The sequence below is a fragment of the Oculina patagonica genome, chromosome 6 (assembly GCF_052425735.1).
Source record: "Oculina patagonica isolate OP01 chromosome 6, crgOcupat, whole genome shotgun sequence".
Lineage (NCBI taxonomy): Eukaryota > Metazoa > Cnidaria > Anthozoa > Scleractinia > Oculinidae > Oculina > Oculina patagonica.
Genome location: NC_135763.1, coordinates 10,080,964 through 10,096,703, shown reverse-complemented (window position 1 = coordinate 10,096,703; position 15,740 = coordinate 10,080,964). Strand labels below are relative to the sequence as shown.

At 36.1% G+C, this 15,740-nt stretch overlaps 1 protein-coding gene across 15 annotated transcripts in view; it reads right to left on the bottom strand.

Annotated features, from left to right (window-relative positions):
* The window catches only part of LOC144656916 (uncharacterized), a 29,736-nt gene extending 16,418 nt beyond the window's left edge, over positions 1 to 13,318 (bottom strand). For 5 of the 15 annotated variants that reach the window (XM_078517160.1, XM_078517164.1, XM_078517168.1 and 2 more), the window contains exons 1-25: positions 13,067 to 13,314; positions 8,062 to 8,117; positions 7,235 to 7,432; positions 6,794 to 6,823; positions 6,156 to 6,206; positions 5,579 to 5,611; positions 5,326 to 5,376; positions 5,222 to 5,245; positions 4,609 to 4,641; positions 3,973 to 4,023; positions 3,396 to 3,419; positions 3,209 to 3,232; positions 3,081 to 3,104; positions 2,951 to 2,974; positions 1,816 to 1,839; positions 1,564 to 1,593; positions 1,428 to 1,451; positions 1,315 to 1,338; positions 1,161 to 1,184; positions 1,031 to 1,054; positions 892 to 915; positions 768 to 791; positions 453 to 476; positions 208 to 351; positions 81 to 104 (exon numbers count right to left, since the gene is read on the bottom strand). In XM_078517160.1, coding sequence (XP_078373286.1) covers positions 81 to 104; positions 208 to 351; positions 453 to 476; positions 768 to 791; positions 892 to 915; positions 1,031 to 1,054; positions 1,161 to 1,184; positions 1,315 to 1,338; positions 1,428 to 1,451; positions 1,564 to 1,593; positions 1,816 to 1,839; positions 2,951 to 2,974; positions 3,081 to 3,104; positions 3,209 to 3,232; positions 3,396 to 3,419; positions 3,973 to 4,023; positions 4,609 to 4,641; positions 5,222 to 5,245; positions 5,326 to 5,376; positions 5,579 to 5,611; positions 6,156 to 6,206; positions 6,794 to 6,823; positions 7,235 to 7,432; positions 8,062 to 8,101 — 997 coding nt within the window. In that variant the 5' untranslated portion in view covers positions 8,102 to 8,117; positions 13,067 to 13,314. Of the gene's footprint in view, positions 1 to 80; positions 105 to 207; positions 352 to 452; positions 477 to 767; positions 792 to 891; positions 916 to 1,030; positions 1,055 to 1,160; positions 1,185 to 1,314; positions 1,339 to 1,427; positions 1,452 to 1,563; positions 1,594 to 1,815; positions 1,840 to 2,950; positions 2,975 to 3,080; positions 3,105 to 3,208; positions 3,233 to 3,395; positions 3,420 to 3,972; positions 4,024 to 4,608; positions 4,642 to 5,221; positions 5,246 to 5,325; positions 5,377 to 5,578; positions 5,612 to 6,155; positions 6,207 to 6,793; positions 6,824 to 7,234; positions 7,433 to 8,061; positions 8,118 to 13,066 lie in introns of all 15 variants that reach the window. The other 10 variants (XM_078517165.1, XM_078517163.1, XM_078517166.1 and 7 more) reach the window with 6 other exon arrangements.
* Positions 13,319 to 15,740: the final 2,422 nt, after the last annotated feature.

Below are 15,740 nucleotides of genomic sequence, written 5' to 3'. Positions count from 1 at the left end.
AAACTGGGAGGCACGGGCCCCCTCCCCCCCGGCCCCTCCCCTTGCTACGGCACTGATTTACTATGCAATATTTAACCTACCATTTGAAGTAGTTATCTCTGGAGCTGGAAACGAAAAGAAGCGACAAGTAAGAGAAACGTAACAGTGATAAATTGAAAACGAAACACAGAAATAAAATCCATTTAGTAAAATTAATATTAGACTTACCACTTGTAGTAGATAACTCTGGGGCTAAAAATGTCAAGGCACAAAAGATATGGTAAAGACAATAGCATAAAATTAGAATGAAATAAAAAATAAAAGGAATCATATTGTTAATAGACTTACTATTTGTTGTATTTGATTTTGATGCTGGAAATGAAAGAAGGAGGACAATATTATGAAAAAATTAAAAATAACATACAAAAAAACAAGAACTAAACAATTTTAAGTTATATTAAGGTTAAACGTACCACTTGTAGAAGTTATTTCTGGAGCTGGAAAAGAGAAAACACGAAAGATAAATACACCTTATTCGATGGTTTAACATATAATACGTGGGGATTTTATGAGCTCGTACATATGCACATATGAAAAACTAGAACGAAAACTGAAACAAACACTTAAATTATTTCAAATAGTATTAACGCTAGGCTTAATACTTGTAGTAGATATATCTGGTGCTTGAAGTGGAAAAAAAATAGATAAAGGCGGTAATCATCATAAAATTAAAATGAATTACAAACACTATAACACTTTTTTCAAACAATATTAATGTTAGACCTTACCATTTGTAGCATTAATCTCTGGTGCTGGAAATAAAAAGGCAAAACAAAGAAGGTAAAGGTAATATTGATAAATAAAGAATGAAATGCAAAAACTAATGTTACACAGAATTAATATTAGACATACCGCTAGTAGTAGATAACTCTGGTGCTGGAAATGAAAAGACGTGTAAGATACAGTTAAGATAACAGTAATTAATATTGAATGAAATACAAAAAAATGAAAACAAAAAAGCAATTTACGAAATATGTAATGTTAAACCTACCATTTGTAGTATTTATCTCTGGTGCTGGGAATGAAAAGAAGCGAAAGATTACGATTAAAGTGATAACATTAGTACGAAAAAGAAACCCAAAGCCTAAAGCGATTTGAAATAACTTTGACGCTTGACTTACCACTTGTTGTAGATATTTCTGGTGCTGGAAATGAAAGGCATGAAAGATGCAGTTAAGAAAAGATGTAGCAAATGCGAGAAAGGAAACAGTGATAAAATTAAAATGAAACAGACTGTGAGAATATATTTTAGCAATATTAATATTTTTGACCTACCTCCTGTAGTAGTTATCTCTGGTGCTACAAATGAAAAGGAAAAAAAGATAAGGTAAAATTTTAAGGAAACAAAAACCTTACATAATATAAATTCATATTAGTGATAGACCCACCATTCGTAGTATTTAATTCTGATGCTGGAAATGAAAAAGGAAAAATAAGATTACGATAACAATAATAAAGTTGAAGTGACATATACCCCAGCGCAAAAACTAAACAATTTTAAGTTGTATAAAAAGCTTAACTTACCACTTGTAGTAGATATCCCAGTCTCTGGCGCTAGAAATGAAAATGGCGTAAAAGGAAAGGTTACAGTAATCAGTTGCAATAAAATTAGAATGAAATACAATAAAAGGAGTTAGTTAGGTAGTATTAACGCCCAGAGTTATCTCTTGTCTGGAAATGAAAAGGTACACGCATAAGATAAAGATTAAAGTGTTAACTGATCAGAATCAAGTACAAAACCTGAAAAAGTTTAAATAATATAAATGTTCGACTTACCACTTGTAGAAGTTATCTCTGGTGCTGGAAATGAAAAGGCACGAGAGATGTAAGATAAAGATAATAGCAAGCAAATGAGAACGAAAACAAACACTATTTTTTTTTAAAAAATAACATCGCTATACTTACTACCTGTAGTAATGATAATGATAATGTATTTATATAGCGCATTTTCCATGTGTATATGTTCAAATGCGCTTTACATATACTGTAATTTTAAGATACAATTGTAAAGGCCAGACCACAACACCGGGAGCTTCGTGCCCTACTCTTTGCGAATAGTGTGTGGGTTCTTTAACGTCCCCTGTTAGAAGACTGAAGATACAGGAGACGGGACCTACGGTTTATCGAACTTTTCCGATAAGACTAGAATGTCTAACCATTTGCAGATGTAATTACAAGGGCAGCACAGTTATTTTAAGACCCTGAGTGTTGGTCCGGTCTGGGGTTCGAACCCACGACCTCCCGCACAGCAGTCCGTAGCCTGCGAGCAGGCTTACCTTGGGGCACGCACGAGAGCTACACGGGAGCGGCGAAGCCGGCCGCGACAAGTGAGCGGCGTAGCCGCGACAGCGAGCCACTCCCCGCCTTATCGCTACGCTCGCCACTCGCGCGTGCCCCAAGGTATATTCGCGCGTGCCCTAAGGTGAGCCTGCTCGCAGGCTAAGCAGTCCGGCGCTCTACCAACTGAGCTAACCAGGCGGCGGTAGATACCGCTGGTGCTGGAAATTAAAAGAAAAAATGTAGATAACGATAATAATGATACAAATAAAGAAACAATAGCAAAACTAAACAGTTTTAGTGATATTTAGGTTAAACCTAATACTTTTAGGAGGCCCTGCCAGGGGGGGTTCCCGTGTCGCTTGTCTAACTTTAAAAATGTGCCGTGTCGCTGTTTTATCGCTCTTTATGTCGCTGTCGGTAATTAAATTGAAGGAAAATTGCTTGTCCATGTCGGAATTTGAGTTTTTCCAAAAGGGTTGTCGTTTGTCGCGATTTTATTAGTATGCTGTCGCTACTTTTTGGGCCATGTCGCTTGTCGGAATTTACCCTGGCAGGGCCTCTTTTAGTAGAGCGTTAAATCAAAAATGAGACACAAAGTTAAACTACTTAGTAACACTAAGTTTAGACTCACCACTTGTAGCATTTGATTCTGGCGCTAATAAAAGGGAAAAAACAACATAAAAGACGAAGGTGTTAAAGTTAAGATAAAACACAAAGGTTAAATCAACTTCCCTGACTTAAAATAATCATGTTAGACTTACCACTTGTAGTAGATATCTCTGGTGCTGGAAAAGAAAAGGCAGGAGAGATGTAAGATAACGATAACAGCAAGACAACTTAGACGAAAAACAAGCACTAAATTAATTTCAAATAACATCGCTAGACTTACCACTTGTAGTAGATGACTCTGGTGCTGGAAATGAAAAGGCAAAAGGTAAGATAGTGATAAAATTATAGAAACATAATACCAAAACTAAACAATTTTAGTGATAAAAAAACATAGCACTTCTAGTAGAGCATTAAATAAGAATGAATCACAAAATAAACAATTTACGTAACATTAATTCTAGACTCACCACTTGTAGTATTTGATTCTGGAGCTGAAAATGTAAGCGCAAAAAATAACATAAGACAAGTGTTAAAATTAGAATAAAACATAAACAATTAATCGATTTAAAATAATCATGTAAGGAATTAGGTATTAACAAACAATATGCATACCCAGCCACGAAACAATTCCGAAAGAAAAGACATTTTTTTTTGGTTAAAGAAAATGAAGATACTGTTAGTCATTTTATTTAGTAACAATACTGTTATACTGTAACTAAATGAAGGTCACCAAAATGAAACCCCACCAAAATAACGGTAAGTCTTTAACGTGGTATTTTTCTCAAATTTTACTTCAATACTAGCAGAATACTTAACATTCTGTCACATAACAACTTAATGAAGTGGCCTAGCTCCCCTGATAAGCCTGCTCTGAGCTCGGTATAAGGGTAACTGACCGTTATACACAGGGAAGGCCGTAGCTTGAACTCCTTTGTAAGACGAACACGGTAGTACTTGTTTGCCGGGTACGTTTGCGTCACTAACTTGACGTAATATTTGTTGTTGTCAGATAATCAAAAAGAACCAAAATGGAGTAAGACCTACCCGCTGTAGTTGTCTCCTCTATCAATCCAATATCAATTACTTCAGTAGTAACTGAAATATAAAATTCAAAGTAAATCATATAAAAATAACTACAAAAAGTAAATACCTTTGGAAGAAAAATAAATCAGTAATGTACTATAAAACAGGAGTATTCCCAGGAAACGAAAAGGACGCCTGGCTTTATTTACTATCGAACAGAAACGAACTTGTTTTAGTGATCAGGAGAAAATTAAATAGTTGTAGGAATTTAAATTTAGGTGTTTTTGCAGTTTGTATTAAACCTACCTTTAGTGCCCACCTAGTATCCAAGTAACTACACTAATAAATTGCTAAAACTTGGATATAAACGGTCATAAATAGCCAAGCTATGCAAAAATAGAACTTTCAAAAGTGTACCGCTGAGTTTAGTGTAATATTCCTTTTCAGTGAATCGATCAGTTTACTAGTCTAGACAGAGGTAGCTGAGGAAATAGATAATATAGTATTGTAATATCTTATAATGCTATATATCTTATCATGCTAGTTAGTTACTACACGGCCCCACAAGCATGTAATGCTTTAATACCAATTGTGTTGAAATAAAGGATCTTATTATTATCATTATCGTCATCATTATCGTTGTTTTTATCAGTATACCTTCTTCCTCGGATGGCGTAGTAGCATTTTCCACTGCAAGATAAATATACAAAAAATGATTGTGTTGCAGTTTATAGTTGTTCCACATAACATGACATGATCTAACGCTAAACATCCTGACTTATCACAAATATGAATTGTCTTATTGCCTTAGCAATGACCGGGCAAGGATAATCTAAGATACCGAGAAAGATCATAGTAAATTCTGTTGTGACGAACGTGGGACAAAGAAAGAAGTCTTGTTTCATGTAAAGATTTATTTTGTCAACAAAACCAGTGGAGCATTGCGAACAAAAAATCTAATAAAGGATATAACAATCTGCCATGCAATAGAGAGGTTAAGCATGACGTTTATTTTTTTCCGCGAACAGCAAAAATTCAACTTTTGCCGTCTGCCGTTCATACGCGGAAATTAGTAGGTCTTTGTTTGTTGTAAATGTGGGTTTTTTCCTATTTTTATGAGGGATTATTTTTAGAATAGAATTCGATAAAACGGTAGCAAAATGAAAGGCAAGCTCGCGTTTTCCATTTGCCGTATAACGTCAAGCTTAATGATCTCTCTAACGTCAGTCACGAACGGCACGCTAGGATGGAGCTTACATGAAAACCTTACCCGCTGCCGTAGTCGCCTCTGGTGCTGGAACAGAAAAAGACAAAAGCGCGATAAAGACGTTTGCACAAAATCAAGAAAAATAATTAGTTGTAAATTAGACCCACCGGCTGTAGTTGGCTCCTCTGACAACTCGATCTGAATGGTACTGGTAGAAACTAGGAATGAAGTTGACAAAAAAAGATAAATTTCATCTTCACATCGGTAAAAAAAATTTAAAATACAATATACAATAGTGTACTGTATTTTTTTTTTGATGAGATAAATGAAATCGGCTAAGGTTAGACAATGAAAATAAATTGTAAATCAAAGCTATTTTCCCCTGACGTAGAGTTAGTGAAGGGGAAATACTTCGCTTACCTTCTTGTCCTGGTGCTTCAGTGACATTTGCCTCTGTAATGCAAAAGAGCAATAAATTTGCAAATAACACAATTTTGCTGTCAGATTTTCGTCTATCGAACAAACAATTACCAATACTTCTGACTGATTCATAATTGCGTTTATTTGATAAGGTGAAATTGTTTGAACAATTCGTACTAGATAATAAAAAACAGAAATGTGAAGATTCTAGAGCAGTTTTCAATTGAGTGTCGTAAAACCAAAACCAAAGTAATTACTCTGGCCAATCATAAAGAACACAGACAATCCAGTAAACCAATCAAAACTCGAAGCAAATACATGTAGCTGACACAAAGCGCGGGAAAACGTGCGCGAGCGAGTCACGATTGGTTTTGGTTTTACTCCTGATTGGCTGAGAAAGTGGCGCGAGATTTTTAAGCCAATGACTAAGCATAGCAATGCAAAACCAAAGCAAACGCAATTTACTTTCGACACTCAAATGAAAACTGCTCTATGAAAAGCTTACTAGCTCCTGTAGTCACTTAACAGAAAAAGATACAAAATAGCATAAAGTAAAACAGTCATAATCAAGACCCACCAATAGTGGTCGGCTCCTCCGACAATTCAATTTTTATGGTTCCGGTAGAAACTACAGATGAAAAATCAAGAAAGTAATTTAAATAAAAGGTACAGTCGAATCTTTCTTCACGGACACTTTTATAATACGGATATTACACCCTAGAATTTTAATCTGTAACGTTTAACCTTTAGAGTTATTCTCAGTAAGACCCTGAAGAATAATATAATAATAATAATAATAATAATAATAATAATAATAATAATAATAATAAAATAATAATAATAACTTTATTACCGTGTCTGTGTGGCAGAGGCAGGCCGTGCCTTTCGAAATATTGGAATTCAAAAATACTAGCAAACTGTTAAATCAGCCCTGTAATTTTTCTTTGTTAGTTATTTCGTTATAGCTGATTAGATCCTCTACAGTGAGAGGATCCTGTTCTTCTGTTTTGTCACGTTGGTCCTTGCAAATTCACGTTCGTTTAAAACAGTTCACTAGGTCCAAAGAGACCAAAATTCAAATAAACTCTACACCTAAATAATAGTTTATATACGAACACCTCAGGTTGTAACAAGCTGCATGAGGGGTAGACGATAATGTGGATATTTGTCCAAGCATATAATGCAAATCGAGATATTAAGGTATATTTCTCATACCAGTTGATGGTTCATCGGTTCCTGGTGCTGCTGTAGATAAAATACACGCAGTCGTTATGTCAACAAGTACTAGAATTGTCCGCTATTAAAAGTCTCTACCGCTACTTTTTACATAATATTTAAAATACCTAACTATTACATTACTCTCAGTATCATTTCATTTCCAAGATGTTATAAATATGTAATTTATTTTCACAATCATCAACGCTTTCAGTAAAGATGTCAGGTGACGAGAATAAGGTTTGTCATCAATTTGATTTCACTCAAATTCTCGGAGCTTGCATTTTAAGAGATGTATGACAATCGATCTACCAACCAGTCAGTCAGTCAGGTAATTCATTTAGCGTTTCATTTGCCATAATATTCATAACAACCGCATTAGTTTTAACCATACGATTATTACTAACAAGGCTCCAACCAACTGTCAGATCTGTGCCGTACCTGGAAATGGAGGGCATTCACACTCGCATGGCTTTGTGATCACAAAACATGCCATGAAGTCTAAGTACTCTCCAGGCTCAGGACAGACGTCCACAATGCACTCCCTTGTACGTCTCATTACGCCCTGCCCTTCATCTACAGTGCATTCTGACCAATCACTCCAAGGACCGTACGGCTGGCCGTTAACCGCAAGGTTTCCTTTATAGAAACAAAAGAAAATTAGTAATACCTATTCCGGCATTAAAAAAATATTAGCTTTTAAAGACAATGTTATGTAGCGTTGGTGAGAGCGACAAGAGAAACACTTCGAAATCTGACGTTTCGAGCGTTAGCCCTTCGTCAGCAGCTAACGCGGCTCAGCGTTCTAAACTAGCTGTGGTGGATGGTTTCCATTTTGGTTCCCAGATTGATAGGGCATATAAGCAGGATTCTTCAAGGTATAATTTATTCCACAGTTGCATGATTGAACATGTCGAATGTCAAAAACGCCATACCGGATGCTTCATTTGTCTTGAGATTAAATTCCTGCATGTAAACTTTTGACCATGTTGTTCAGGTATTTTGTTCAGTGTCGCAAAACAACTGAGCTCGTGCAAAAAGAATTGACAGCTAACGCTCACGTGATAGGCCACGTGACAAGCCAACCCGTTTAATGACTCTCAGAATCTGCGCAGCAGTTCTTCGGAGTTTCTAAATGTATTTAACGTCGTACATTCTGAATTTTTGTACGTGGTTTATGTTTTGTTTTATCGACGGGCTAAGATTTTGTAGGTAAAACGGTCTAAAACGGCTTTTAATGGCAGTTCACTGTATGAAAACGTTCTTACCTGTGATACCCAGGACGACGATGTAGACCAACAACATCATTTTCAATAATCTGATTCTAAAATTAAAAGAAGAAATTAGGCGTGTGAAGTGAAGGAAAATCAGTTCAATATACTCATGTCAAACACAGAACCCTTCATTACAAGTTTGCAATTTTCTATTAATGATGCTTTCCCTGTAAGGGCCGTCATGCCATTTTGAGCGCTGGAATGCTCCTTTACTGTTAAATTCAAATATGGCTCAAGCATATGGGCTTCTGCTGTCGTTTTTTCATTAGCCTGAACGCTTTCAGGGGTGCAAAGTGAAGAGCTTTGGTCTAGACTAGCGTTTTCAAACAGAACACCAATATTCTTAGCCATCGACGACTCGTTAAGGGCTGCACGGAATATTTTGTCAGCGGTTCAGACAGCTAGATCAGGCATAAAAAGTGACATTTTTGGGAGTAAAAAGGAAGACGCTTGAGCCACGCCCAGATTGGTCTCGTATAATTTAGGGCTTTGATTCAAATTTTCCGAGCAGTATCCTCGTCCCTTTTATGTAGGAGTCCCACCCCCGGGATTGCGTCGTTCTTCGTAAATGTCTCTGTCATTATTTTCGATACTTATTACCTGTTTCCGATACGTAAGATTCATGCTACCGATATGTCGGCTACCGCTGAGTTGTAATGCAGATCACACAATCCGGCTACAAATTTATTTGCGAGAGTAAATTATTTGTTCACGAATTTTTCCGAACTGTTGATCTTCCATGAAAGTCATAACAGGTTCTTTTCACCTATAACCGTCCAATTTACTGCGTTAATCTCAAAAACTAACATAACTTTACCCTTGATCTGCTTCACATTCATCCAAATGTCTGATAGCTTTGCAACTTGAAACTTCGCCGGTATTAAAGCACGTATTTGTGCCACGCGCCGCAGCCGATTCAAACAATACCGCAAAATCCACTGGTTCCGGTAATCTCAATTTGACCAATTCAGCGTTGAAAGGCGAGGGCAAAGGAATATTTAATTTATTTTAGAGGTTCTGTTTTTCCTGTTATCACTGGCACTCTGCTGAAACATTTCCGACTCTTTAGTACTGACAAAGCGTGTTTTCCTGACAACATTGGTGTGCCATATAGTATGGGCGTTAGCTTTTTACGGGCAACACGTTGCCACTAATGATCCAGCAAATTTCCCGGGTAAATTTCACATTTTTGGTTAATTTCTCTGCTGTTTCTGTAGCAAAAATAAATTACTGGAGACGTAAAAACGTTTTGGCTGATTTTCCTTATCTTTCCGCGGGAGATTCTGAGAGAAAGCGGTTCAATAGAAATTCTGCATCGACTGTCTGGATGGGAGGGGGGGGGGGGCTACAATCGGCTAGAATCTCAGTTTTTAAATGAATTTTCGATTACTCAGCTTTCGGCTAAAATGTCAGCTCATTTCCCAGCTATCAGTTAATTTTGCAGATCTCAGCTATCAATTTAAAAAAACACATCGTTTCTCAGCTGAACGTTAAAATTTACAAACAATTCTCAGCTATCTCCTTGCAATGGAATTCTTCTAATGACTCGCGCTCATTTTATGCTAAATTCGCATACATTTGGAACGGTACTTACTGTTTACCGTCGTTTCTTCTTTTTATTTTTCTTCCTTTGTGTTCCAATGCCGTTACCAGGCGTTTTGTTGTTTTTAATTCGACTTCGTATATCTACTAAGTATATCGGAGGATTGTTTACATGACGTGACAACTTGAAGCGTGTTTACATCATGTACGAGCTTAAATACCGCGAAGTTGTAATAGATAATTGTAATTAGTCACGATATCTCGGGAAGAGGGGGGAGGGGGGGGGGGGAGGTGTTAGATCCTCCCGTGCTATCCACCTCCTACGAGACGGATTTTTCACAATTCAGTCCTCAACACTTTCTTTCTGATAAATTGTTTTACCTACAAGAAAGTGAACGTGTGAATACTATTTGAATTTGAGAGAAGCCCAAGACCTATAATTTAAACTGACCACGTATGCTTTAAAAACCAAAATAATCGAGAATTTTGAATTGGCTTATTGCAGAGTTTACTTCTGTAGATTGAAGATGTAACAAGACTTATACATGAGGGTGTGGTTGAAATTTCCTTTCCACCTATAGCGAAAATGTGTCAAGCAGCGTGAAAAGAGAGATGCTACAAGTTACAGCTCTCTTGCGCTCCACTTCTCCGGCTTTCACCCTTCCCCCTCCTCCCGGTTAACACGGAATAAATCGAGCCCTTCTATATTCCGGCGCTTGCCTCACATTGATTATTCTGCCTTGAGGGCAGGTTAATAAGACAGACAATTCAGCCTGATGAGACAAACTGCATTAACGCCTCGTGTTGGCAGTTTTAATTAGACCAAGCGTGAATGCTATCAATGTTGTGTAAATAATATTTTTGCTCGTCATTGATCTGTTAGCAATGGCTCCGGCGACATGGCTGAAAATGTTAAATATGCGAGAAGGGCCCTGGGTCTAGGCCTTTCTCGATTATGCTAGTAAAACTGGCATTTAATGCTACTAGAAATTCTCGCATAAAGCCAAAAAAATGCTAAAATAATGCCTGATTTCTTTAAAAAATGCCACTTGAATTCCAAAGAATGCTTTGTTTTATTTCAAACAAAACGTACGGACTCTTACATTATATGCTCATTTCAACAACAGGTGATACTTAATAATTGTTTGTTTATAAAAATAAAAATAAAATAAAAAAAATATTTAATCTTTTTAAAAAATAAAAATAAAAAAACACACACGCAAGTAACACAACACAAGTACACAAGTAACACAACGCACAAACAGTCGAAACAGACAGAAAACAATCAAATTAAGTAATCAAAACTGTGAAACTTTAGGATTATTTATCCTTCTGAGTTCTGAGTGCTGAAATCTGGATCACAGTCATGAAAAATGACAGAAAATGCTAGCAATTCTTTTTCAAGAAAAAACGAAAAAAAATGCTCGTTTTCCCAAAAAATGCCGAAAAAAATGCTAGCATAATCGAGAAAGGCCTACCTGGGTCTACAGGGATAACAACCATCTAGTACTGCGCATGATTAGCCCTCAAATTAAAAAATGGCAGATCTTTTTCTTTTTGCACAGTTTTTGCGCCAGAGAGGTAAATCGACATTTTCTAGTAAACGAGTATGATGTCCAATCATTTTTTACTCTCGGTTTGAATTGAGTAATAGCTTTCTTTCTGTAAAATAAATGTAGACTGATTCCCACTGTAGACAAAGAAATGAGAATTTAGCTATTGTGAATATAATCTGATGATATTAGAAGGATTTATTGCGTATATACAATGTGCTACTGCTCCTAAACGAATATGGGGACCCCCATTTTTTTTATCACAAACTCTAAGTTCCTATATAAGAGAAACAATCAATAGACACTTGAAGTTTGACAAAAATCTCAGTGCGGGTTGCAATGGTTTTATTTTTAGTGAAATGCTTCAAAGTTCATCAACCAAATAGCAATTTTTCTGGGAAATCACGTAATAAATTTTAACTTACTCAGGATTTATCCGGGTTTTTTTCTTTATATCATTCACAATTGTATCTTTTAACTATAAATGGTGTGTATAGAGCAGAACCATGCCGGACATATCATGAAATGATGAAAAGTTCGATCATTATGCAAAAAAAGCTTTTGAAATAAGCGACGACGATTATTCCCGTGTAAAGTAAGGTTCTAACTGATTTCCAAGCTGAGTCAATTTGATGAGCATTTGTTACATCTGATCATGAATTAACTTTTTCCGGTTGTATCTTAATTAATTTAGGAGCGAAATAAAATAAACAGCCTACAAACTTGAAAATAAAACTGCGGAATCATTACGTGCATCACTGCTTTTGCCGCGTCTTGCATAAATTATGTCCCGCGTAAATAAGTGGCATAATTATGTTGTTTCCCATAAAAACTTTTGAACCATGAAGGGCCTTATTAGAACAATGAAGTCTAGTTTTGAATTTTTCCAGCTCATTGGGTCTTAAGATTTTGGCCGAGCAGTTTCCAGCAAAATTTCGAACAGCAATTTTATAAATAATCATGCCTAAGAAAACGCGAAATATAAATCTTCAGAATCTTTGAATGTTTTTTTTCTTTGAAAAATAGTTTGTATGATTTCAAGCTTGTGACGTTATGCGGAATTAGGCCATTCTCCAGAAGGAATCAACTTTTCAATGGAAGCTATCCGTATTAAAATAATATAATAAGGGTTAAAAATTTTTAGTATGCCAGAGCAACCCATTTTCTCGCGAAACAACAGGCCGAACGGACCTCTGCAGCCCAAAAATGTTTTAAATCAGCTAAGACAGTCAAATCGAAGAACAAATCAAATCGAGGACTTCAGAGGTAAGGGTGAACTGATGTACTAGCACGATATATCCTTAAATCTTATGTAAAACTGATCAGATCTAAAACTAGAATAATATTTGTCAGGATGAAATGTATGATCTGTGCAGGTTGCAAACAAAACAACATAAACAGAAGCTCCCTGGTGTCAAACAACATACAAGCAAAGTTTAATTCATGCAGACTGGTTATGTGTAGGGCGGCCAAAATTGGCGGGAAACAAAAAAACGTTCAAACGTTTTGCTAAAATGTTCTGTACTTCAAGTCACTTTGATGCAGATATAATAAATTTTTATTAGAAAAAATCTTTATTATCTAGAATACATTTCTTCGAAGCAAAATCAGTGGGAGTCCGTCTCTTTTTATAGACTGGAAAAATAGTAAACAAAATTACTCAAAATTACGCACTTATATTTATTCATGGTGCGACCAAAGTAAACTATTGCTGTGCCAAACAACAAAACTATGGAATAAAATTCAGCTCGAATTATAAGAAAACAAATTTAAGTTTCATTCTCTGCTTCCTTATAATGGTTTTTATAGAATAGAGCATACTGGAATTAAGCTATACTGAATAAAAATTGATTTTTACCAAGTACAAGTTTGACATTTTTGTACTCTAGTAAACACTGACTTACCTTAGATAAGATGAGATAATAGTTTCTTCCCTGTTTTGCAAAATGCAAAGCTGTAAAACTCTCCAAGACGCGCCTGACGAAGAGCGAAATTTTCCAGTACTACTTCAAGAGCAAGCGTTTTCTGCAGCGAGCCTCGCTCCTTCTGAGTGCAGTGAATTATGATCGAGTTCGTATCAATAAAAGAAAATTATTGTCAGTTGTGTTTATTGAGGCAAGAAAGTCAGTCAAGCGAGCAAGGCTCCTGGGACAAATCGTGAAATCTGGTTCGTTCGTCGGTTTATAATAATTTGATGTAAATTTAGTTTTGTTTTTCAAAAGCAACCACTTTCCAAAATGATCATAACTGAGAAAGCCTAAAAAAGAAAATGGTAACATTTTTCAGTGTATATTCCAATTCATTTTTGGCGGGCCCAGTCGGCGCTAAATCCGCCTATTGTCTGAATTAAAATTGCCCCATAACATGACTTTTTATTCGCAGCCGCCACCGCGTTTATCGGGGGAAAAAGGTCAAAAAACCGAAATAGAATGTTAATCAGACCATAGTCGCTTAAAAATAAATGAAATTTATTAGTAGAAATACAACTGAAAATATTATACAGTCATTATTAAGCTAGGAGAGATATCCATACTCGAAAAATGGTTACAAGTAGGACCAAATAGCATAGACTTCAAAACAAGAATGATCAAGAATGACTTAAATAAATTCGTTCGATGTTTTGTTGACACGCATGATAAGTTTAATGTCTTTTTTTGAAAAATGGAAAAGGAGGGAAGCGTGTAATTACACAATACATGCAAATAATGCTTTATTGCTAAACAGAGTTAATACATTTAAAAATTCATTGGTGAAAACGACAAATATGGCGCGCGCGCCAAATTCTCACTATGCATATTTAATACTTCTGGCCCTGGTCAGGTTAAAGCTGGTTTTCACTGGCGATTGAGTCGGAGTAGGAGCCATAAAAGCGCTCACGACCTAGTCAGTGAAAATCAAAAACCAGAGTCGTTGGCGGAGTCATAAGCTCGACGGAATCGGAGTCAGAAGAATCAGGACGTTTCTATTTTCTTCGAATTCCGCCATTAATGATCTAGTGAAAATCACAAGCAGAAGCGAAAAGACAAACCAACCACAATGCTATTTCTCAGCTCTTCAGATCATTATATTCCGATTATATTGCTTACTCTTACTCTTGCTCTTACTCTTAAAAAAATCAAAAATTAAACAAATTGAAAATGTTATTGGAACAGTTAAATAGATTGCTTTCTAATTAATTTAATAAATTTTTATGTTTAATTAATTTTGGCAAAAGTCACGAGACTGTTTTTTTTTTTTATTAACACGACCCACAAGCGAAAATAAGCTTTAATTAGTGTTTTACTTATATTTAGTTTTATTTACTCTCAGACAATTCACAGACAAGTTATGTTTCATATGATTTCTTGCCTCAACTGTACATAGGCGCGGCCATTTTCAAAAATACCATAATACTCTTTGTTGTCCCTCCAAAATTTTGCATAAGCATTGCTTTCGGCAATTTCTCTTGAGACAGCTAAACAGTGCTTACGCAAAATTTTGGAGGGACAACAAAGAGTATTAAGATATTTTTGAAAATGGCCTATTAATATGTTTTCCGTGGCCGAAAATAATAACAGCACGCACCATTGGCTGAAAAGACGAACGTCCTGATTTTGTTTGTTTGTTTGTTTGTTTTTGTGTTAGCTCCCCCCCCCCCCCTTGTCGTATTTTTGCCAAATAACATGCCCCAAAGAAAGAATATCCCGCTGTTACAACCTTAATATTCAGCAATGCAAAACTCCTGATCAATTTAAACTCAACCTGTCGCTACTTTCTCGTGACGTGTTGATTAAAAGACTCAATCGTTCTAGCCGAGTTGAACACAATACAACAACAATTTCTGGTTTTAACTGTATAATTATGGAACCCGCTATATTGTTGAACTAGAGCCACGAAAAAAATAACCAGTGGACATTTAAGAAATACGGCAATTGAGAGAAATAAATGAAGTATCAACTGATTCATGAGACGATACATATCGAAAGAAAATTAGTTTTAAAAGTAGGTTAAGGATCTAAAGCTCATAGCCCATGTGTAACATAATAATTTCAGACCAATAATTTGAAAGAAAGGTATCCAATTACTATGCTAAGACATACTCATAGACTCTCCTACAAATGCCGCAAAATGATTTTTTTTAATTGAGTGAAGTTTTCTTTAATGAAATAACAGTTTCTTGGACGAACCTGTAAACGAAAAAAAATTGACAAAACGCCGAACGTTAAAATAAACAACAACAACAACAAAAAACTACAAAAAAAAACGAACTAAGACGGTGTGAAAAAGGAAAAAGGAGATCAGAAAAACCAGAAATAGCCAAAGAGAAAAGAAAAAAAAATCAAAACGGAATTTTGGGGAGGAATAACTCGTCCCCCAAGCCTGCGAGAGTAATTCCTTGCTCATAGACTCAAATCTCCAACCGGGGAGAGGTTATCCGGCCCCCAAGCCAGTTTTAGAATAACCCCCTATTAAGCGTGATTCGAATCCTTGGCCCCTGATGACTTCGTTGTCCTCGCTGCGCGCCGCGATTACTACTAGGCAACCTCTGAAATCCATTGGGAATATTAGCATATTTAGTCGGTGTAGTAAGTTTTTTAA